General features: G+C 39.3%; 3 protein-coding genes across 6 annotated transcripts in view; 2 read left to right on the top strand and 1 right to left on the bottom strand.

Moving 5' to 3' along the window:
- Positions 1 to 2,563, bottom strand: part of LOC106523799 (rab5 GDP/GTP exchange factor) — a 5,338-nt gene extending 2,775 nt beyond the window's left edge. The window contains exons 1-7 of the mRNA XM_014017353.1: positions 2,297 to 2,563; positions 1,400 to 1,572; positions 1,189 to 1,316; positions 728 to 879; positions 551 to 620; positions 338 to 473; positions 145 to 239 (exon numbers count right to left, since the gene is read on the bottom strand). Coding sequence (XP_013872807.1) covers positions 145 to 239; positions 338 to 473; positions 551 to 620; positions 728 to 879; positions 1,189 to 1,316; positions 1,400 to 1,572; positions 2,297 to 2,320 — 778 coding nt within the window. The 5' untranslated portion in view covers positions 2,321 to 2,563. The remainder of the gene's footprint in view (positions 1 to 144; positions 240 to 337; positions 474 to 550; positions 621 to 727; positions 880 to 1,188; positions 1,317 to 1,399; positions 1,573 to 2,296) is intronic.
- Positions 2,564 to 3,493: 930 nt separating this feature from the next.
- On the top strand, positions 3,494 to 10,327 carry cfap251 (cilia and flagella associated protein 251). Its single transcript, XM_014017342.1, has 20 exons — positions 3,494 to 3,912; positions 4,029 to 4,169; positions 4,907 to 5,016; positions 5,106 to 5,214; positions 5,350 to 5,430; positions 5,516 to 5,593; positions 5,671 to 5,712; positions 5,825 to 6,075; positions 6,163 to 6,339; positions 6,917 to 7,167; positions 7,250 to 7,401; positions 7,530 to 7,703; positions 7,803 to 7,987; positions 8,079 to 8,193; positions 8,386 to 8,549; positions 8,634 to 8,724; positions 9,160 to 9,303; positions 9,373 to 9,601; positions 9,695 to 9,781; positions 9,863 to 10,327. Exons 1-20 carry the CDS (start codon positions 3,715 to 3,717, stop codon positions 9,988 to 9,990), a joined length of 2,907 nt encoding a protein of 968 aa, XP_013872796.1. The 5' UTR covers positions 3,494 to 3,714; the 3' UTR covers positions 9,991 to 10,327.
- Positions 10,328 to 10,735: 408 nt separating this feature from the next.
- Positions 10,736 to 13,927, top strand: part of mlxip (MLX interacting protein) — an 18,776-nt gene continuing 15,584 nt past the window's right edge. For 2 of the 4 annotated variants that reach the window (XM_014017345.1, XM_014017344.1), the window contains exon 1: positions 10,736 to 11,331. In XM_014017345.1, the coding sequence (XP_013872799.1) occupies positions 11,015 to 11,331 (317 nt within the window). In that variant the 5' untranslated portion in view covers positions 10,736 to 11,014. The remainder of the gene's footprint in view (positions 11,332 to 13,927) is intronic. The other 2 variants (XM_014017343.1, XM_014017346.1) reach the window with 2 other exon arrangements.

Raw genomic sequence — 13,927 nt, 5'->3', positions numbered from 1 at the left:
AGAGGTAATATTTACTATAAATGTTACAAACAGGATGAAACAAGAAGCTTAGACCTTTCTACGTGTAAAAAAAACTGCCTGATATTAATCATTTTCAAATCCCAGACATTGAGAAATAAAGTAATGGATCAGGCTGTAACCCACCTGTTATAGCAGGCAGAAAGGGGTCGCCTGTCACTGGAATGTTTTCATCTGGAAAAGGGACGCTCAGCATCTGTGGAGTGACCCAGTTTAAGGAGCTGAAAGGAAAAAAAAACATCAGGGACAAATGGGACTCCAGAGCTGAAGTTTAGATCTTAGATGACGTTATTAGTCTCCAAATGGCAAGAAGAGTTACCGTATCCGTCGCTGAAGAGCCAGGTCCTTCTGTTCATCATCGCAGCTGTCATGGCAGAAGACCCATTTGTGCAGCCGTGTCATTATCAGCTTCTCTACGTGCTCCATTATCTGAGTGACCTGAGCTTCAGGAAAACCTGAAAACAGCAACAACTCAAACATCTCATCCTCGCAAACAAGTAAACAGGAACACCATGAACTGATTTGCACTCACTTCTAAAATATTCAGCAAAAGACTGGTAGAAATCCTGCACAAGGTCCGACTGYTTCTGTATTGGCAGACCCTGTAAAAAGAAAAAAGAAAAAAAGATTGAGGGCAGCTTAGATCAGGATTTAACAACGGGAAGAGGTGCCTTGAAGTGTAAAACAGTAACATTTATACAATAATTACATGGTAAGCCTCCATTGTGTTGAGGAAAGCAGTGCAACGGGACTGCAAACGCTGGGATGGTGGACTCCGCAGGATCTTTAGAAAACCAGGGAAGTCTCCAGGATCAAGACCCTGAAAGGCTTTTAACAGATTTGTATGGCTTTCTGAGGACTCTAAAGAGGAAAAACAATGGATGAAGTTGCAGATAAACTAACATAACACAAAAGTTTATATTTCACAACTCACAATAAATAATAAAACACCAATTTTGTTACATGGCTAGAACTTGAAATTGTAAGACGAAAAAGTGTCAGGTTACTTAAGGTAAAAATAAAATTTGATTCATGGCAGAGAGGAAACTCACAAAGTGTATTAATCATCTAACTTTACCACTTCTCAAGACGAACCTCAGAGCAGTTCTAAGAAATCAAGTGATCACAGAATGAGGACATCATGTATAAACACAAAGTTATCAGATTTACCTTGAGGTTTAGGAGGAGATGTGCTGCCCCAGAACAGCCTCCTCACAGTGTTATAACGGCTACCTTTCTCTATGCTTTTCTTCTCCTCAAATTTGGAAAATGTGGGAGGCACTCCATCACCACTCGGTCTAAAAGAGGTGGCAGTATGATAGTTATGAAACGACGGACGTAAAATACCTCACGCTCTGTGTTCAGAAGTGACAATGCGTACCTTGCGTCTTGTCTCAAGGTTCCGGACGGACGCGACCTCTCTCTCCAGCACTTTGAGCAGAATCCTTTCCATGCAGGGTTTCCGTAATACCCGCAGGCGTTCTTGCAAAGCAGCTCTTCCTGAGAAACTCTGATCCCTCTTTGTTTATCTGTGGACATTTTAGAGCTCTCCCTCTGTCAACCACAAAAACACACCATCAGTATTTGAGCCCGAAACAAACTATCAATAGCAACAGTATAATGAGCTGTTTGGCAGAGGCGGAGAAGAATTGCCAAATTTTTCATGTGCGCAACACACAGACAGGATTTCTACTGCTCATATAGTTCACCAGTATGTGATCATTATGTTATGACATACTGGTGTACCCCCAAGAAAGGYAAAACTGTTTTCCTACGTGTGCTATAGTATGTCCATTTAGTTTTGGGTAATGGACTGGCAATTTTTTTCTTCTAACTGTCCTCAAATTAATCATCCACTGAAGTTTCTAACATGATTCATAAAATGTGGATAGACTCGAGTACGTAAATAACAGAATAAAACCCATTTTGGACTCACTATCATTTTTTCCAGCATTGTTGTGATTTTAGCAAGGCTAAATAGTTTTGGGTACAGTTAAAAAGGTTAAAACTTGTCATWAAGTAAAATGTATTGCTTTACTTTTTTCACAACATGCATTATAATATAATTATTGTAAGGAATCGTGTCTGTCCTCGATTAAGAAAACAAAAAACTCAATCCGTACGAGTTGGTGATCCTTTAGCTATTAGCTAACCTCGCTGCGGTCAGAACGGCTGATTGTCAGCTGAGGGGTTTGGAGAAGAACCTGGGTCAGAGATGCTAATGCTGGCTAACCCCGAATAAGCAATAAATCACATTAATTACATTAATGCTCCTCACCTGTTCGAGACCGGGTGAAATCATGATGAGACCGTGAGGTTTGAGTTTAGTTTGAGCTTTCGACAAGAGTACATTTACTTTCGACTTCGACTACTATCGTACAGTCGCCATATTTAGTTCGTGAAGAGCACAACCCTCAGGTTACGTGTAAATTACACAAAAAACTGTAATAAACTGATGAAAAATAAAAAGTTTAAAACAACGAAAAAGACGAAGCAACAAAGTTCAACGCAGTTCAATAGCTGGCCAAGCCTGTGTAACCGGAAAGACGTCGGCACGCGCTGAAAAGAAATATCGCGATATTTCTACACAGCGACAATATTTCAAAATAAAGTTGGCACTGGAGTGTTTCATWTCTTATTTAAAAATGCTACAATTACCATAGAAATCCTATTATTGGAAAAATCAAGTTGTTTTCATCTCAGTTTCATACATGGTCTCCCGCATCTGTAACCACGCTTTGTTTTCTCCTTATTGTGTTTTATTTTGAAAAGCATATAACGGAAGTACATTTATGCCATTAAAACTTTATACCTACTGATAAATTGAAGGTTTAAATATATGGCCTTTCAACTGCTTCAAAAAATGCACATAACGCAATGTGTTATCATTTGCACACATTTGTAGTTAAATATACAAAAAGGCCTCTTGTACGTACAGGTTATTTATCATTAATCAAAATGAGCCTTTACTGGCCTCTAATGGTCAATATCATTAAACCGCTACTGGTTGAATGCGACGTTTACACATCTAAATTTTGATATACAACATTGTGAAGACATAATTTTTCTAGACGCATATTAATAAGAACAACGTCATATAAGCAATAATAGAGCATGTTTATTGTTGCACCCAGTGGTTTCACCTTCCTTTGTTGATAGGCGCATGCTTTTTTTAATCAGCCGGGTGGAGAGCGATAAGTAAGGATGGGTGGTGCTTCACCTAGAAGAAGATTTTAACTTCAGTAAAGATAAAGAACAACCTAACAGAGCAATCTAAGTTTATTATGTCATTAACAACTGATTACTGCATGGAATAGCTTCTGGATCTGAGCATGACATTCGGCTGTTGTTGCCACAGATTTATAAAGGYCTTTACATCTTTGGTTGTTGCCCTGAAAGGTTTAAATGGAGTGCAAGCCCCGCCCACCTGGCCCGGTTATCCGCCTGTGGTTTAAATGGTGTGCAGCTCCGATCAGGCGTTACTAAGCAACGGGACGCCGGGCAGGACTGGACCAACTGATCTAGGAACTAAACTTTAAAAGTCGATTACCAAACATTGCTAATATTTCTATAATGAATAATTTTGGTAACTTTAATGGGTTTCTACTTTACAACGTGGTTTATTTAGTTTTTTTTTTTTAGTTTTGTGAGCGGGCCTAACTTGGCATAATCTGGAAGACAAGTTGTTTGAGCGTCATGTCTGCAAAGGAAACAAAGAATGCGAATCCATCGACGAACAACGAAGCTGAAAAGCAGCCAAAACAAGAAAATCAAGCATCTGAGGATGAAGAGAAGCAGAGGACGATAAGAAAGACTGGTCAGTCTCGAGTCTCCACTGCAACCCAAGAGACACTTTTCCCAAAACARAGAACTCATCCTAAAACCCAGGCATTAGTAAGTATAGTGTGGAAATGCAGCATTCAAGAAAATAACACCTGCTGTCGAGGAAAACAAAGCATTCTAATAACAAATTTCTGAGTTAAACTGGCTCTCAACTTGTTTTCATTTAGTCACCAGACTGGGTCTTTGGAATGAATCCAGCTGTTCCTGTCTTCAGCCTGCAGGACCACAATCAGATGGTTGTCCTTTATGCTGCAACTAATGTTGGAATTATTTATAATCACACATCAAACTCCCAGCATATTTTGCAGGTAAACCCATTCAAATCATCATCCAAATCAATGTCCATATCAGGGGTCGTTTGGAATTGTTATTTATTTTCTTTATCAAAAAAGTCAAGGACAGATTCATTTAAAAACATAAAACAGACATTTAAAATACTRAAAACAACACAGATTTTGCATTATACTTTGCAGTGTATAGAAACTGAAAGATTTTGTGAAAATCAGTTTAATGGGATACCAAAGATCAAACAAAAGATCAATACTTTAGGCTCTGTTTGCTTTGAGGTAAAAGGCAATGTTACATGTCTAAAGAGTAAAATAATCTCCTCTGCTCTGCTCAAAACTAACAAATAATCATCATTGGACACTTTATACTCATTTTTGTTATTTTAGGATAGAAACCTTTTGGATCCAGCTGCACCCGCTTCAGATATTATCAGTCCATTAAATGGACGTTGTCAGCGGTTATCAGTCCCATAGAATGGCTTCAGACTKTCAGCTGGTTAGTATGAGGCATAAAGCCACTAAGGTTAATTTTAGAGAAAATGACTTGGGCTAGTAGGCTGGAGTCCAGCAGACTGTTGCCTTCCAACGAATTAGTAGGTAAACACAGTCTGAAGCCATTCTATGGGACTGACATCCGCTGATAACGTCCATTTAATGGACTGATAACATCTGAACCGGCTGCCAGCTGTGTATTACTGAATACCACTCCACAGATTTCATGTTGAAGAGTTTTCTGTGTAAACGTTTTATACCTTCAGGGTCACTCCCAGCTTATCTCATGTATGTGTGCCAGTGAAGACAGACGCTGGGTCGCGACAGGAGAAAAAGGAYCATCGAGCATGGTCATAATATGGGACTCCTACTCTGGGTAGCACCCCATTCCACATATACTGAAATATTTTTACTGTACTATGTTTTTACTGTTGATGCAAACACTGTTTGTGATACATCTCCCAGTATTCCTGTGTGCACGTTGTTTGATTGCCACCCTGCTGGAGGAGTTGTTGCCGTGGCTTTCTCGAGTGACGCAAAGCTTTTGGCGACCATCGGGGGTGAAGTTGTTCAAGTGAGTTCTGACGCCTTGTCCATATGGTGTTTTGTCTGACAAACTTGTTAATAGTTTTGGCGTAAATCAAATCTTTTATGTTTAATGAACGCAAAACAAACAGTTCAGCATACCTTTCTGTTACAATCTTATTAGCGTGTTTGCATTTGGGACTGGACCAGTGAAACCCAAAAGCCTCTCTGCTGCACTGAACTCAATCCAAAACACAATTTTCAAGTAAGCAAACCTTGGTTTTGAGTCAATATTTGAATATCCGCACACTGAAGAGGTTTGGTGTTCAAAAGTTGATTTATTTTTTCAGGCTTACATCACTTTTAAACCCAATGACAGTAGTCAGCTTCTCAGTAGCAGTGAGACTCACATATTGTTCTACAAAAGAGTGAGTCTGAATTTGTTTAAGTTTATAAAAACATACATTTTTGAGTTTATTTCAATAATAAACTGGTCTCTTTTCAGAGCAAGGGAAGTCTGCAGTACTTTGAAATGAACTTCAAGAAGGTAGATTAGTTCAATTTTATTAATTAATTTGTTTTATTTGAATTCTTGTTAGTTTTTTTATATTTCTGAATGTTTTTTTATAGATGTTCAACATTTTATTAAATCATTGCAGTTCAGCCACGCAGCAGATGCTGCTGTATCTACTCAGCCTCCTCCACGCCCCCTGAAAAGTGTAAAGGTTGCTGACGTGTCTTTGAGCCCCTCTGGGTTTCACTGCACAAAACCTCAGGTCATCACAGCCTCACGAGGCAGCCTTGTAGTGTGGGACGTCAGCGAAGTGGAAAAACGCAGTCTGCTCCATCACCAAATCACAAAACTGAAGCTCCAGCGAGACCCAATCACTGCCCTCACCGTGACCGAAAGGTAGCCTGGGATGGGAATATTCATAGTTTTTGTCAAAATGTCGTTCACGCTTACCTTGTTTTTTGTTTATTTTGTCTGACCTCACAGCTTTATTGTAACTGGTGATGCAAAAGGAGAAATTGTTTTTTATGATGAAGACTTCTTACTCCTCAAGTGGTTCAGYTGCTTCACGCAGGGAGCCATTGTTTCCATTTCCTTTTCCAAGGAGTGTACAGAGGGCTATCTGAAGGACTGCGATGTGCAAAACAAACCAGTAATTATCAGGTATGAGACATGATCAAATTCATTTTAAAGTGCCTGTGAAATCAAATTTTGTGATAAACATGAATCCATTTTTGAAAAAAACAAACATTGATAGCATATTGTGAAAAAAAGATTTCACACCACTGATGAACAGTTGTTGAGATATTTGCATGTGAAGTAACAGGAAGTGATGTCAAAGGGGAATGTCTGAACGTGAATAAAACGTTGCTACAAAGGCYGACAACACAGACTGTAGAGAAGAATCTGATGTTTCTTTATTTACTATCATAGAGAGATGAAAAAGAGGCATAGTTCAAATAAAATTGTTTCAATAAACAAAAACCAGGGAGTTTTCTTTCTCAAAGAGTTCCCCTTTGATGTCACTTCCTGTTTTACTTTGGCTGAGCCWAGTTAAAAAGAAAATATGCCAATTATGTGACATAATGKGTCAAATCACRTGCATTATGCCAAGTTTCTTAAATATAAAAATGTTTTCTTTGACTTTTTGTATTTCATGGATATGCACGTCACAGGCACTTTAAATTGTTTTGCTATTACATTAAAAAGATGCTTGTATTTTAGTATTTCTTCTTTGTAGGAACTTTATAGTGTCCACCGTCAGTTCCAAAATCATACATGTGAACGCACAGAGTGCCATCTTTCAAACCCTCCTGCATGACAACCACGAGCCTCTCCACGCAGTGGCRTGTCATCCCAGTCAGCCAGTAGTGGCCTTGGGCAACCAACGAGGCWTTTTAAAAATGTGGAACTATAACAAAAAAGAGGCCACTGGCAGCAAAGTCTTYATGATGGAAAAGCAGATCCAGTGCGTTACTTTTGACCCTGAAGGTAAAGAAGGCGTCTCACTGAGTGAATCAAAATGAGTGCAGCTGATGCTGGTGGTCTTTAAGAACTAAGTGTCTGTGTTCAGGCTTCTACCTGGCAGTGGGCTTTAGAAGTGGAGCTGTTCACATACTGAATTACCCCACTTTGCAAAGTGAGCCAGAGGAATGTTTCCACTGCACTACTGACAGCATCCATCTCATCACCTTCTCTTCGGACTCACAGTACCTTGCCACTGCGGTGAGCAAGTCGGAAATTTCTCTCATCCAGCTGCAGTTTTTTTTTTTAATTTCTGACCTTTAGTCAAAGCTTTGATTACTGCAAAAACTGTTTTAAGTTTTAATATTTTATTGTTTTGATTAACTTAGGACGCTGGTATGGCAGTGTCAGTGTACCACTTGATGAGAAAAAATGGATCACCTCAGTGGACGTATTTGGGCAGACATGGTTCTCACTACAAACCCATCAACGACCTTCTKTTTGGAGTTCATCTGGACAGCACCCAACCCAGATTGCTCTCTCTGGGACTGGACCGCAGACTGGTTTGCCAACATTGCATATTTTACTGTTGCCTAACACATAGTTTTTAAGCTGCTTTTTGGACTCGTGGCTGTTTTTATGTGTGTGGAACTGAATAACAGGTGGAATATGATCTAGAAAACAGCAGGGTGAACAAGCTTCTCATCCTGAGCTCTGAGYGTGTCGAGCAGAGTGCTCTGCCTCTGTGCATGGCGTGGTATCCTCCTCTCAGCACAGAGCAGTTTCTCCTCATTGGCTCGGACCAATACCATCTAAAGCTTTTCGACAGCACAACTAAAATGTGCAGGTCTGTAAAACTGAGAAAGTACAYCTGAATTTTCTGTCTTTCACTGCTAAATATGTGAAGCATCATTGTGTTACTTGTTCTACCAAAACAGGAAGACTCTYCTTGGCCCGACATATGGTTCTCCCATTAAGCAAATAGTTGTTCTACCCAAGTCTAGAGACCCTGAAATAAACTCATTYAACCTGGCATACATCACAGAGGATAAGGTCAGTGCTGGAACGTTTTTTAAGTGTCATTTTATGGTGGAATCCATTACTTCTGTTTGCCACACTCTCGCTGTTGTGTTCGTTCTTCCTTTCAACTCAGTGATGTGACGTTTGTTGTCCAGACATTCAGTTGAGAAAAAAAATTATTTTAGAGTTAAACATAATTTATCGAAGTGATTGGATGTCCTGCAGATTGGTCTCCAGATTTTACCTCTGGATGGGAACCCCCACAAGTCCAACGCTTTGATCTGCCACCCAACAGGGGTGTCCACCCTCGCCTGCTCCTACGATGGGCAGTTTGTTTTCACTGCAGGGACGTCTGATTGCAGCGTCCTGTCGTGGGAAATTAACTTGGAGTAAGGTTTGCCAGTACCAACTTGAGCGGCAAAGCACCTGGACGAGYGGTACAATGCTTTGTTTTTAAACTTGTGTTGCTACAGTGTGTTGGAAGCAGCAGCTGCATTGGGTGAAAAGGACATGGCACCGTTTTATTCTCTGTTAGACGGAGGAAGACATGGCAGGTTTTACAAGGTGAGTTCAAGGTTTTTTTTTCAAGGCCTCGTCCACATGCTTGCTAAATGTATTATAATATGTATATCATCATCTTACAGTGTCATTGTGTTTTTTTTAATTGTGTGTTTCATTTCATACTTAACAAGCACAGAATAAAATGGTTTGTATACATTTTTGATCTGTGTTTTCATCTACTGCACCTGAAATTGTGAGATATATTCTGTGAAAAACCATACATGGTGGTCACTCCAGCTCCTTCTCTGGGATCCYGAGGTGTTCCCAGGGCAGAAAAATTATCTGTTGTCTCACTTGCATTCTGGGTCTCCTGCAAGCAGGACAKTCCCTCAAAGGAAGATGATTTTACCTGCTTGTATCCGTTTTGATTACCCCCAGGTCATGGCTATAATTTATAATGTACATTTTCTCAGTGATATGAGCTTTTTTTGTTTTCAGGAGCTGGAAGACTATTTCTACTACTGCCAAATTCGTCATCAAGGCATTAACACGATGAAGAAACGACAAGTATCTACTACAATTCCCCTGTCTCAGATTCCCTTTCTAATGAGAGCTGTGGGCCACTTCCCGACAGAGCAAGAGGTACAGTGAACTGAGCATAAAAGTACTTTTGAGTTGAGCTATTTTTAACTGTTCTGTTCATTTCACCAGATAGACAACATGCTAAATGAAGTCAAGTTCAGCAAATATGCTGAAACAGAAAAATACGTGACTGAAATCGATCTGGAGGAGTTTATCAAGCTGTATATTAACCATCGTCCAGCTTTTGGCATCTCCAGAAATGAGATCATCCAAGCTTTTCAGGTCCTTGGTAAAAGTGATGGCACAGGACAGCCGGTCCTCCTGACACAGGACCTGATAGAACTTCTACAGGTCCGAGGTACGCTGCAGACCAGTGTCTGATTTCTTAAGTGTTCCGTTTCTCACTATCAGCGTGGCACGTCTGGTTATATGGTTCTGTTCTGACTGACAGGAGAGCACATGACAGAGGAGGAGGTGGCAGAGAGTTTTGCAAAACTTTTAGACCTTGGTGAAGAGGAGAAGGAAGAAGAGGCACTTTGTAAGCATGACACGTCATACACTATGTATAATAAACATTAAGTTTACGCAATCGTCATAAAACAGTCTGTTTGATGCTCAGGTGAAGAATCAAAATATTCACTGGAGAGGGCAATCCCAGAAGAGATGTCAGTGGAGACATTTACAGATCACATCCTGGGCTTGCCATTCTCTGTGGAGCAGAGTCCCTCGTCCTCTCCTCCAGAGTAATAAAACCTGTGAGCTCATCTGAAGAACATGTGTTGTTGAGGAGCCACATTAGCCCTTCCAGAGCTACTGCAGCTTGTGTTTTAGGTTAAAATGTGAATTTTTTTTTAAGAAAAGCATTTTCAGATAAACATGGCCTGGTCAGATAACTTTTAAATGTTGTAATATTTTTAATTCAAATGTTATCCACCTTCAGTACTTTTGGAGTAACTTATCAATAAATATTAAAAATATTCTACCAAAAAAGTCAACTTATACTATATGTTTTAAATGCAAATAATATACATTTTTGTATACATGATATTAGCTACAGCTCAAATAAAATTGCCTGTACACTTCATACTGGGTGGGTTTATTTATTTATTTATTTGTTTATTTATTTATTATARTTTTAATGCTGGTATATTTAATTGAAGGTCTTTTAGAAACACAATTTAAGTGTTTACTCTAAATGTTCAGCCTCTTTACCTTTAGTAAACTTTACTTTTTAGAAATGTATACACATTTTTTTGTTGTTAGGACTATTTTTGTTTATTTATTAAATGTAAAATTATATATAGTCCTTTTAATAGACAGTTACAGTAATACTTTCACATAAAAATTTGATTGAATAAAGATTGCTTGTAAAAACAGGCTTGTGTCGTGAAGTTCCGCCTCCATTTATTTTAGGTTGGTCAGGTGGGCGTGGCTCAGACGCTGACCAATCAGAGACGCCGTAGCACAGGGACTTCCTGCTACAGGGAAAGGAGCAGTTTTTTTTTTTTTTTTGTCAGCTGCTTTGTAGCTACGTCAGCTATCGAACAAGATAACACTTTTTTTTTACTTGGGCCGATAATGGTAAGAGGCAAAGTTTAACATGGATGAAGTGAGCACTCTGACTACATGGCACAAAGTTGTCCAACTTTAACAACCGGACTCAAACAAGCGTTCTTCTCGGGCAGGCCTCATGAAAGGGACAGTTTTATTATTGTCCTAGCTCGCTGGCTAACGTTAGCTTCTGAAAGTTGCCGATTTGGCTACCGGGGAGATGTCTCAGCCGCGGCAGGCTTACCGTCGGCCGGCGGCCAGCATAAAACAGGAGCAGGACGACGACTCGGACGCGGAGGAGACCCACATGATGATGGGGCTGAGGAAGGCGGACGGGCTGGAGCCTCAGATCATCCACAGCGGACACTTCATGGTGTCGTCGCCGCACTGCGAGCACCCCTCGAAGAAGGGCTACGACTTTGACACTGTCAACAAACAGACCTGTCAGACATATCATTTTGGCAAAGCGAGCACGTCGCACATCTCCATTGACGCTTCCCTCACTAAACTCTTTGAGTGCATGACGCTCGCATATAGGTAAGCTGCGACACGTGTGCTCAGGGATATTCACTTTCACTTGTTCCCAGTTCATGTTGTTTTCCACTTCCCCACATCCTGCTTTAAACACATGACTGTAAAAATGCAGTCACGAGTCCACTCACTTTGTATGTTCCCGTTAGACCAGTCATTAAAGAGATGCACAGCATAAGTTCCCACTTTATTTACCCCAGGGTCAAAGTTACACAACAAAAAAAAAAACACTCAGAAGAGCTCTGTTTGCAAGTTTTGGTAAAAATTTATAATAATACAAAAATTAAGTCTCTTTTTGCTCATGCTTTATTACAGCTGACTTCTTCAGATTGTGCATTGGCTGCATGTCAAACCTTTCAAAGTGGAGCCTAATTTATTTCCACTAGTTTCCAGCTTAATGCCTTAAAGAGCTACACATAGTTTAGTTTATTTAATAAAATTAACATTAGATGACTAAATCTAACTTGCGTTTATTTGATTTTACATTACTTATATTAGGACCGAAACAGTTAAAGGAAGTGATGTAACTACTATCAGTAGTGAGCCAAAAACAGCACACAGGAGAGTTTCAACATACCTTCTCATAATTTAAAAACAGTAGCAACACAATCACTTCTTCTGTAACTGATAATATAGATATTGTGGCTCATTAAACACTGCTAAACAGAATCTCATGTTGTAACTGTAGTTGTGAAATGATAGGGATTGTGTGATTTGTGCTGAGCTGATGATTAGAGCATCATTTTAGTTTTAAAGGTAACAGAAACAATGCTCCTATCACAGCATTTGCACAAAAATCAAAGTGCCACATTTGGTAGGAAAATGCATTTGCAAGTTTAGCACCAGAGTTGTGGGTTATGCCCATAAAAAATTGAAATCCTTTGTGCAAATACCAAACAGCTTGTTCTGCTGTTTGTTTATTGGTAAAGATGATTAAAATCTAAAGAAACGAGACATATTGGCAATTTCAGAATTTATTTATTTACCAAACGGGCATGTGGAAGAACCATACACAGCCAAAAYAGCCTGGCACCTCCTCCTCCTCATGCTGCTCCAGCTTGGTCACACACAGCTGTGGGGGGATGACATCCCATTTTTCAACCAGAATTGATCACAAACCAGTGTTTGTGTTTGWCGCTATGGAAAGAACAACACATCAAGCTGATCCCGCAGATGTTTGATGCTTGAGGTCAAATAAAAACTGTTGCCAAATATTTAATATGTTGCTCCTTGAAACCACACAGCTTTTACATTATTGTAAACACAGCTGAAAAGAGTCTGGTTAAATATCCCCATAATGTTCTGTATAAACTTCGGTTTAAATTTAACCGATGTTAGCAAGTAGTGAGATTAAGGAAGACGCTCACATTACCCGTGGTTCTCTATTTACAGTTGCAGCGTTGGTGCCAGCTGCACCGAGGATTCCCTCAGACCTCACACTGGAAGGCCTATTATTAGGGCGGTTACTGTTTTGTTGTCATCTCCTATAAAAAGTCATGTTCTTTTAAAATGATCTTTCATCAAAAATGTTATCTGAAAGATTTGTTCCCATTACCGGTGCTCTCATCTCTTATTTGTGCACCTGTTTTCAGTWTCCACCCGCTGCAACACCCCTGCATGACCCGCGCAGTGTTTTAACACAAATAAAGAACAAAAATAAAAGATCAGTTAGAAATTATTTTCATCAAGTTAACAAGTTTAACTCTAAAAATGCTCAGATTTATTATTTTAACTTGCAGTTCAGTAAGTTTCGTTCTGTGTGAGTTCAGATTTGCTGTTGAAGTTTTMTGATGATGAAGATACCGTTCGCAGCCGGTCATTGTGCCGTTATCTCAGATTTTGTAACCAAATCGTCATGAACCCGATGAGCTTCAAAACACAAGGATGCACGGCGTTCAGTTTCACTGTGTTAAAAACAAACAACTCGCCTATTATTTTAGTAAAAGACTGAATAAATTACAGTTCATTGTAACTCTTCTAATTCTTACACATTAGTAATTATTAGGAGTGCAACAATACATGTACCCGTATCGAACTGTTCAATACAGAGCTTTAGGTTCAGTACACACTTGTATYGAACAATACAGATTTTTAAAAATTGTTTTATAAACTTGTCTCCTGAAGATGCTCTGTGTTGAAGGATCAGTGGATCTGTGTTCGACTACTCCATCTAGGCTGTATTTTCGAGCGCAGATGCACTGAGAAACTTGCTGTTTCAGCAAAATTTAAGTTTAAATTTAATATAAAAACCGTACTTTTGAGGTTAAACAAATGTTCATAAATAATTTCAATAAATTACGAGTTTAAAAGGGCATGGAAATTTCAGTTATTTGGTTCAAAAAAAATATCCACCCGTGAGACTAAAGTATCCAACCGAATTGTGAATTTTCTGTATCGTTGCATCCCTAGTAAATATATATACAGTGGGGAAAATAAGTATTTAGTCAGTCACCAATTGTGCAAGTTCTCCCACTTAAAAAGATGAGAGAGGCCTGTAATTGACATCATAGGTAGACCTGAACTATGAGAGACAAAATGTGAAAAAAATTGAGAAAATTATTTTGTCTGACTTTTAAAGAATTTTTTGCAAATGGTGGAAAAT

The sequence above is a fragment of the Austrofundulus limnaeus genome, unplaced genomic scaffold, assembly GCF_001266775.1.
Source record: "Austrofundulus limnaeus strain Quisiro unplaced genomic scaffold, Austrofundulus_limnaeus-1.0 Scaffold166, whole genome shotgun sequence".
NCBI lineage: Eukaryota > Metazoa > Chordata > Actinopteri > Cyprinodontiformes > Rivulidae > Austrofundulus > Austrofundulus limnaeus.
Note: the sequence above shows the minus strand (reverse complement) of the source record. Positions and strands in the feature narration are given on the sequence as shown.